Here is a 9,104-nt window from a genome sequence, read left to right on the forward strand (position 1 = left end):
CAGAGCTGTGGACTGCAAGAGTATAGCTTGTGCTCTGGACTACTGTGCTATTATACTGTCTTGTCTGGGAAAAGCTTCTGTTGGCTGCCAGTTTTACACAGACGCTCTGACAAGTATTTTCTCCTCTTCCTACAAAACCATAATTCTTCCTGCTTTTCCTTTCCTCCTGGTTTTCCAAAACAAAAAGACCTGCATTTGCTTAAGGTAGTAACTTACACATGGTATGTTTAATCACAGGACAGTGATGGATTTACCATTAATCACATAATTATCGAGTAACTCTGCAAGGTTAGATAAAGAGGATCTCTCTACTTGAAAAGGGAAATTCCTATCTCATGGCTGAAAAAGGCTTGAGCTACTGAACTGTAGTTTCAGTTTGTTTTAAACAGAAAGAAATTGCTATGTAATACTTGTAAAGCATTCATGGCTCACTTCATTTTACTTTGTATAGCTGGCCTTGTTGGGAACCAGGGAGAAACCTGGGGAAGAGTTGACACAATATCTTCTAGGCACCTAATTTACAGATCTAATTGTCCCCTGACAGTTAGGCATCTGCCTCTAAAAGGTCAGGAGAAGTTCTCCTCCCCCTCTACTCTGCCCTGGTGAGACTGCATCTGGAATATTGTGTCCAGTTCTGGGCCCCTCAGTTCAAGAGGGACAGGGAACTGCTGGAGAGAGTCCAGCACAGAGCCACAAAGATGATGAAGGGAATGGAGCATCTCCCTTATGAGGAAAGGCTGAGGGAGCTGGGTCTCTTTAGTTTGGAAAAGAGGAGACTGAGGGGTGACCTAATCAATGTTTATAAATACGTGAAGGGTGAGTGTCAGGAGGATGGAGCCAGGCTCTTCTCTGTGACATCCAGTGATAGGACAAGGGGCAATGGGTTCAAGCTGGAACATAGGAGGTTCCACTTGAATATGAGAAAAAACTTCTTCACGGTGAGGGTGACAGAGCACTGGAACAGGCTGCCCAGAGAGGGTGTGGAGTCTCCTTCTCTGGAGACATTCAAAGCCCGCCTGGATGTGTTCCTGTGTGATCTGATCTAGGTGTCCTGCTCCGGCAGGGGGATTGGACTGGATGACCTTTCGAGGTCCCTTCCAATCTCTAACATTCTGTGATTCTGTGAAAAGCTTTTGATTTGCACCCAAGTCAGCTGTTCAAAATACCTGGTGTGAACAGCTTACCTGGTGAGAGCAAATGGGAGGGTAAGGGGGACAGAAAACCTAAAATAATCTCTGAAGCATTTGTCAAAACTATTTCTGAACAAATTGTGTAGTAGAATACATGCCAGAAGAGTCTAGCAAGAAGGTTCACTAGTTTTTATCTGGGGAGAGCTAAGAAAGTAGCCAGCAGCCTTACTCCTTGTGTAGCATATATATCTCAAACTAATCCTAGTGAAAATGTTGGAGATCATACCTATCCTGCTTTGGTGTCAAAAGTCTATAGGATATACCATCTCCAGATCTCTCTAGATTGCCTGAACAGCGATGGCATACAGGCAGGTCAAGAAATAACCAAACAAGACTCTTTCACTGAGTGTTAAAAATTCTGTATGCCTTAGTCAAGTCTGTGTTGTAACGTGTTTGAGAGAATATTTTATGTTCACTTTTGTTTTCAGTGCTCTGTCTGGGAACTGAAGTTGTTCAAATCCCAGAGAGGATACCTAAAATCTCAGCCTGAGAGTTCAGTCTGACTCAAATTCCAGTAACAATTAGTTTCTGCTGTAGGGAAGTTGATTTGGGGAAAGTTTGGTTAGGGTGAAAATGCTATCAGTTTCAGTTTGAAGGGCACAGATGAGACTTGCAAATTCTCTGCAGAGCTGGAGGGAATGGGGGCAGGAAATTATACACAATCTTGTCTACAAACTTTCAGTATCAAAACTGAACAGCATAGATACAGTTTCATATCAACCTCAACCTGTGAGTTAGCTGGGGCTCTATCAAGTAAGAAATTTTTGTGATGCAACCATAGCTCATAGATTTAATTTTAAAAATATAGTTACTGTTATTTAATATTATCTATAGAAAAGTTGATCTTTCCTGGAAATTGATTTCACTGGGGCTGAGATCTCACTCCAGATGTTTGTATGTTCTGATGTGATAAACCTGCAATTGAAAATGGATAATGTTTTTATTTTCTCACAACGTGTAAATGTTGTGACTAGAGTAGATTTACCAAGAGAAATAATGGGTCCACAGCATCCTCCCTATCTCTTTGCATTCACACTGTGTCTTGCAAGTGTCCTTCAATTCAGGGTCTGTGGGAACAGTGCTGGGAACTCTTTCACGCTCCCGTGATTTCATGCAGCTGTTGGCTGTCCTGTGCTAATGCTACCTCTACGGTGCCTACTAGACCAGTGAAGCACCTTATTTTCAGTTTAAACTTTGTGAAAGATGGAAGAGATTGGTGAAATTATCTAAGATCTTCAGTCTAAGATAAAGGTAACTGAATTCAGAGGCTTCCTTTACAGTGACAACATATTCATCTGCCAGTACACTGGTAACTTCACTCTGGGAGCATTGTAACCAAATTACAGGATGGCTTCACTGAGGTCCAGAAAGAGGGGAAATACTTCTGGCATGTGGCTAACTCACCTCTCTGTCAGTCAGGAGTTTATATTCTGACTCTTTGGCCTTTGCTGCTTTGCTGTACTTGACCAGCGGTTACATGTTGGGATGGGTGGGAGAAGTTGGGCTTTTCTCTACACTCCCTGCTGGCCTCTGTTTCTGTTATTCCATGGCGACACAAAGAGCGTATTAGACCCAGGTGTAGCAAATTTGGCTGCTATGCTGGGAAACAGCTGTGGAGGAAAATGTCAGGCACAGTGACAAGATCTGCGCACTATGCACAAGTATGACAACAGACAAGTCAGTGGCAATGAAAAGTCCTGAATGGCATTGCTTTGCAATTGGGAGAAACATCCTGGAAACCTACTGCATGTGCAGTTATTAGCTTACACTATGACTGCCCAGAAAGCAGTGTAGAGTCTGAATTAAGTAGCTGTTACACAGCCTTTATCTCAAAGCTGGAATTAGTGAATAAATGCATTGCTCACACAGCTGTCAGCACCGTGAATGGAGGGGTGGAAGGAGAGCCAGAGACTAAATGACAGCCCAGCACAAGAGAAGGGGCTGATGCAGGGTCTGAAGGAGAAGGTTCAGGAGGTGGATACGCTGTTCGATAGAAGATTAAGTACAAGCTGGGTGAAGAGTATTGATGGCTAGATACGGTCAGTGTGTTGCCCTAGGGGACACTTTTTTTCTTGACTGTTGAAAATAGCATCAGTGCTGACTGCAGCTGAAGCCTCACTTCTTGTAAATGACTTCAATCATAACAGAATTACTGTGACCACAGCTTCACAGTGGGTAAGGTTATGCTTGTCATTCAAGAGGCTCCTATTGAGCATTCAGTAACTCTTCACAGCTAAATTAACCAGGTTCTCTGAACACCTACAGTTCTATTAATAAGCTCTGTTCATTAGCAAGTGTTTTACAGCTGCAGCATGGTATGTATATTAACCTACTCTGAAAGCAAATGTGTGTTTCAGTCTTTTAAAAGCGCAGAAGCCTCAGTCTTGCTGCCGGTACAGTCATGGGAGCGTTGCCCTGGAGCAGGGCTGGGGTGGTGCCCCAGCAGGACCCTGCTGCAGTTCCCACCCTGCTGCTCTCTGTGGGACAGAGACCCCCAGGGTCCTCACAGGTGACACAGCCATGCTGCAAATGGTATTCTTTTAAAGCTGTCCCTTCCCCACTAGCTATAAATATTGCAGCCTCTTTGGAATATGTGGCTTTGCTCTGCTCCTGAGCATTGCTCAAATTCTTCTCTAGTTTTTTACCAGATTGACTGTTTACTTCACTTTCCATCCACAGCCAGGAGTGAAAAGGTCAGAGGAAAGAGCTGGGCAAGAGGGGGAGGGACTGGAAACACACTCTTTATGTACTATTTAGCAGGGAGGATTAAAATCACTGCACTGTTATGTGTTTCCATTGCTTTAGGTGCAGAATACAGCAAATTCCCTATTTGACCTTGCTGGTACTTTATTAAACAAAGGATGAGAGATTTGACAGCTGGAATTATTACAGAAATCTCCAGGAGACTACTACTACACCCCTTAGATGTGACAGAGTCCTTAAATCAGTGCACACAGGTAAGACGACATTTTAAAGAGCCCTTCATTAGCTCTTACAGAGGGCAAGTCAGAGTAACATTGTGAATGCACAAACTGTGGTTAGGATTTCTTAGTGGCTTTGCAGCAACCTGCATATACCTGCTAGAAAGAGGATCTGTCTGGCAACTATATTTGAGAGAAAAAAAAGAGAAAAGGAAAGGAAGGAAGGGGAAGAAGAATAAGGCAGGTGAAAAGATATGTAGTTTAAAAATACAGGCCAGCTTTGTCTCCTCTTTCCTTAAGAAATCTTTTATATAATTGACCTTCTTGTCCTTATTTGTAGTTTAGAGTATATTTTTTTCTGAGGTATTCCACATTTGCATTTAATATTAAAAGACAAAATGAAGGGATTTAGGCACTTCATGTGGGGGGATGTGGATCATTTCTGCTAAACTTACACTAAAGCAATAAAAGGGAGAAAGAAAGTAGGTTTGTTTCTGCCAGGAAGAAAACAAAATGGGCTCAATACTTACGCTTTTCATTCCATGCCTCTCAGTGGGAAGCCTCTTACAGTATATTGAGGTCTAGTTTTGTTTGGTTCTGTTTAGGGTAGTGGCAAACCTTCTAAGCTACATTGTGCTTGTTCTACCAATAATGCTGTCATGTGGGCACTTATTTATATAGCAAGGCAAGTGTCATTAGTTTACAGCCTGAAGGGTTAAAAGATACTTACAGTGTAGGGCTGGGAAAAGAGGACAGGGAAAGGGATAACAATCTGCTGACAGCAAACCAGTTTGGCAGCCTTCACCCTACAAAGACTTTTTTTTTTCCAATTAAACTTCTTAAAGCTATTCCCATTCCGGCAGTCGCTTTGCTCTGCTCTCATATATGCACAGTATTCACCACTTCCCCAATTTATATCCTTGCAGCTGCTGTGGGAAAATACATCATTCAGCAACTAACTCCAGCTTTAGAATTAAGCAAAAATGCTGTCTGCTAATCCCAGCCAGGGATGTCTGACAAGGGAACGGGAGACGGCTAGGCAAGACCAATCCTAAGAACATTTTTGGGGAAGCAGCACAGTAAAGGGTCGCATGACACTGCCTGCATGTTCTTTCTTTTTCCCTTTTTCACAATGGCCAATGCACTGTGACTGATCCTTAGTCATATTTGAGGAGGAAACCTATTTATTCCAAAGAAACATCAATGATAAGTTGATTTTGTAGAGTAAATTCTATTAAACGAATTATTCAGTAAGGAACACTATATAACACATACTCAATGTTTCCTAAAAGTGCTCTTAGCTTTAAAAGGAATGTGAATTAGAGTAGAGGGGGAGACCTCTTATCTTCCAAGCTCTAGAAGATTACTTCATTTACTGCTCACAGTTCCTGTAAGCACTGTAGATCTATGCTGATAGGGAACATTTCTGTGAAAGACTGTGCCTTCTGTGAAGTGATTTGATTCAGCTGGTTTTCTAAGTCAGCTTTTCAGGGATTTCAGGAAATGCTTGGGCGAGGGGAGAATCATTTTATCATAATGCAAGTGACATTGCCAAATGAGGCATCTCAAGTCATTCACAGTTACAGCTCTATGGGGCACTGATTTTTCATGTGAGCATTTTTATGAGCAGATAGAAACCCCGTGGTACCTTCACCAATTTCCTACAAATGGTATTACAAAATAGTCTAATGTATTTTAACTTTCTCTGAATGCAGTTTAGCCACTATAAATTATAGCTACAAATCTACAGGCTTATGGTGTCTGGATCCTGTCATGGAGCTAAGTCATAAATTCTTTTAAAATATGAAGTCTGTGCTCTGCAGATCATCAGGAATTTAAGACAAGAAACACCTTTTTGAAGTCTAAAGTTGTCTGCACCTTTGTCATTTTGTGTATGCTAATTCAAAGAGAGAACCAAGATATCCTTTCCCCAGGGCACCCTAACAATACAGTGTTTGTGGCCTTTTAAAGTGTGTGAAGGGCATTGCTGGACTGTTTTATTTTTCCTCACCACTGCTCATTTGGTTTTGTTATGTCAGACAGCACCCTCTTCTTGCTTAGAGCCTTGCAGCTTTTAACAGAAATAAGGCAAGACAGAGCTGGTACAATTAGCTCAGCCAAGGGTTCGATTCACTCTTTCAAAAACCATGCACAGCTGTAGTCTTAGCACACTGTGCTGCTCTCACAGACTTAGGGGAGAGCTAGATTCCTGGGCAGATTCATCCTGAGTCCATTTCCAACTCACTGGCTTCTTTCTAGTTTAGGTTTTTTGGGGCAGGAATCCTCTGTCTGCTGGACTAGCACTAAAACAGGCTAGGGCAGTAGGGCAAAGAGCAGGACCATGTGGAGACCTGCCTGTTGTCTGCCCTTACACACTCACTTAGCAGTTAAAGTTTGTTAGCAGGATACATACCAGAGCCTTTAAAACTAAAACCAGAGAGGCTAGTCTTTTTTAAAAACTTTCACAATAAAGTTTATTATGTTAATATCATTAAAAATATTATAAAATAATAAAATATTCTGCTTGGCAGAAATATTATGCCAGGGTTTTAAAACCCCAGGTTTGTGCAAACAGTTTTTGTAAACATAAAGAGTCAAGTGTTCAAGTTCCATCCCAAAATACAGTAAATTGCTACAAAAATAAGTTTGCTCACTGTCAAACATGTTTAAAAACCCAGGAATCTGGATTTCTTTACACATCTCTCATGTGTCCCTATATAGTTAATGCTGTACTTATATCTGAAATGGGAAGGATTTCAGATAGTCCTTTAACACAGGATTGAGGGGGATCTGGTTTAAATTATCTCTTCCAAAAGTCTTCACAATGCTCTTCCGGCAGAGCTCCTGCAGGGGCTGCACCCGGACTTTGCGCAGGGGGGTAACCAGTACCTTCCTCGGGGAGCTCACGTAATGTTCCAGCAGCTTAAAAAGACAGTCAAAAGTCTCTTTGCTGCCATCCAGGCTGAAACGCCCAGTCTGAAAATTTATCCGAATGCTAGTGGGCCCAGTTGCAGTCTTAACACTGATGGCAAAGAAGCAATTCTTTTGTGTGCTGTCCCTGATGAGGAAGGTGCCCTCGGGCTCAGACTTCAGCTTCTCGTGGGCAGCATTGACAGTCAGAGGTCCCCAGTAGAAGCCACAGGCATCCAGCAGGCTGCTTGCTCGAGTGATGCTACTAAAATCCGCCTGTGAGCGAAAGGTTCGGAAGTGCGTGTTGCTCTGTGCCTGCACAGTGCTGGGCCGGCCGGGGCCGTGGTAGCCTCGAGCCTGTGAACGATCCCGTGCTGGAGGGTCAAGTAGACATCTTGGGTCTGCTGCAACTGCGTTATCTGCTGACACCTTGCTGTGCGCTACCATCCTACAGCCTAGACCAGCGGATGCGGTCTTCCATAGCGTCAGTGGCTACGGCAGGGCAGCTTTCCAGCAGCTATTCTGAAGTGCCAAAGAGAGACACAATGTGAGATCCCCAGAGAAAAGCCACTGCAGTCTCTGAATGACCAAGGCTTCCATTCACATGCCTCCCACCCATTATAAAATAATAAAATATTCATTTGCCAATTTACACTGGGCAAACAAGTGCTCTCTTTCTGACAAGATTAGCAGTTTTATCACTATGGCAAAGTCCAAAGCTCCAAAAATATTTAGCAAGGATCATTAACAGCTACAGAGGATAATGCCATTTCCCTGCTGAGCCCACAGAAGCCTATCAGGACCTAGAGCGAGTCAAATGACAGGACCCTCTCAATGAGAGGTTATCTCGTGCACACTCCAACAGATTCTGAAGTTTTCAGAGAACAAAGCAACAAGGCTTTTACAACTGAGTTACCAGTTTCTCTGCACCTCCCAGTTCCAACCCAGATGTCAGAACTCGGACAACAGCGTTATTTGGTATATTACGTGAAAAAGAGAAAGTGGGTGAAGGAAATGTAAACTGTGCAGCTGGGTATGTCTCTGGATAATTGGGAAGAGGGCAAGGTGAATAGGTGCCATTGTGCAACTGAACTGTAACTTGGAAGGGCAGCCTGCAGCTCCCTTTGACAGTAATCCTAAAACTACTTTCCTCTCTCCTGTTAACCTGAGGCTCAGCCATAAAAGGCAATTTCCCATTCCCCCAACTTTCCCTTGGGACAGGAGTGCTACAACCTCACTAGCTTACACAAATCAACCTCTATGAACCCTTAAAGCATTACTCCTCACTCTCTCTCTTTTTTTGTATTACATGCACTTTAAGTGGCCCAATCTAAATTGCTTCCTATTGATGTATCTTTCAGCATGAGGGACTAAATTCATCCCTTGTGTTACTTCAAAGGAATTAGCAGGGCTGCACTAGGAATGAGTTTGGCCTGAAATGTCTACCTCTGACAGTGTGGTTCGATACATCTCCGCTGCCTGCCTTGACCTTACTGTCAAGCATAGATTTTAGGATTTATCCCTATAGTCAGATATAGATCTGCAGCAGCAGCTTGTTGAGAAACCTTGAACTGTTCTCAGAAATGAATCCCCCAGCCATCTTACGGTTCAGGGTAACATGCTAATGAGGATTTCAGAGAAAGTATGCAAGCTGTATTCCTGTCTGTGCTAATTTAACAACTTGATGTTTGGTTTCATTTAGGTCATATTACCTCCTGAAACAGCAAAGAGGTTGTAAAATCCTTATGCTGGCAAATAACTTAACAGGCTCAAAGCAGCATTGGGCTTTCTTTACACAGCAGAAGGAAACTGATGTCAGTTTTTCCAATTACTGGGCCAGGATTATCGCTCAGTATTTAAACAAAAATTAAATTCCAGGGCACGCTGGTGAGAAACAACCACTAAGCCCGAGATCTAAAAACCCCAGGGCTCCCTAGCAGCAGCAGTCCATCGCCAAGACAGAGTTTGCGGTGCCTTTCCAAAGGCTCAGGGCAAACATGGGGCACGCCAGTCTTCAGAGCCTGAGAGCCAGAGCTGGCGTCCGGTCCGAGGGTGCCTCGTCTCCACCGGAGCAGAACCGTCG

At 43.2% G+C, this 9,104-nt stretch overlaps 1 protein-coding gene across 1 annotated transcript; it reads right to left on the reverse strand.

Annotated features, from left to right (window-relative positions):
• Nucleotides 1-6,570: 6,570 nt before the first annotated feature.
• On the reverse strand, nt 6,571-7,497 carry SOCS1 (suppressor of cytokine signaling 1). The gene has a single exon (XM_010076189.1). It carries the CDS (start codon nt 7,466-7,468, stop codon nt 6,845-6,847), a length of 624 nt encoding a protein of 207 aa, XP_010074491.1. The 5' UTR covers nt 7,469-7,497; the 3' UTR covers nt 6,571-6,844.
• Nucleotides 7,498-9,104: the final 1,607 nt, after the last annotated feature.

This window comes from Pterocles gutturalis, unplaced genomic scaffold (genome assembly GCF_000699245.1).
Source record: "Pterocles gutturalis isolate BGI_N339 unplaced genomic scaffold, ASM69924v1 scaffold17088, whole genome shotgun sequence".
Classification (NCBI taxonomy): Eukaryota; Metazoa; Chordata; class Aves; order Pterocliformes; family Pteroclidae; genus Pterocles; species Pterocles gutturalis.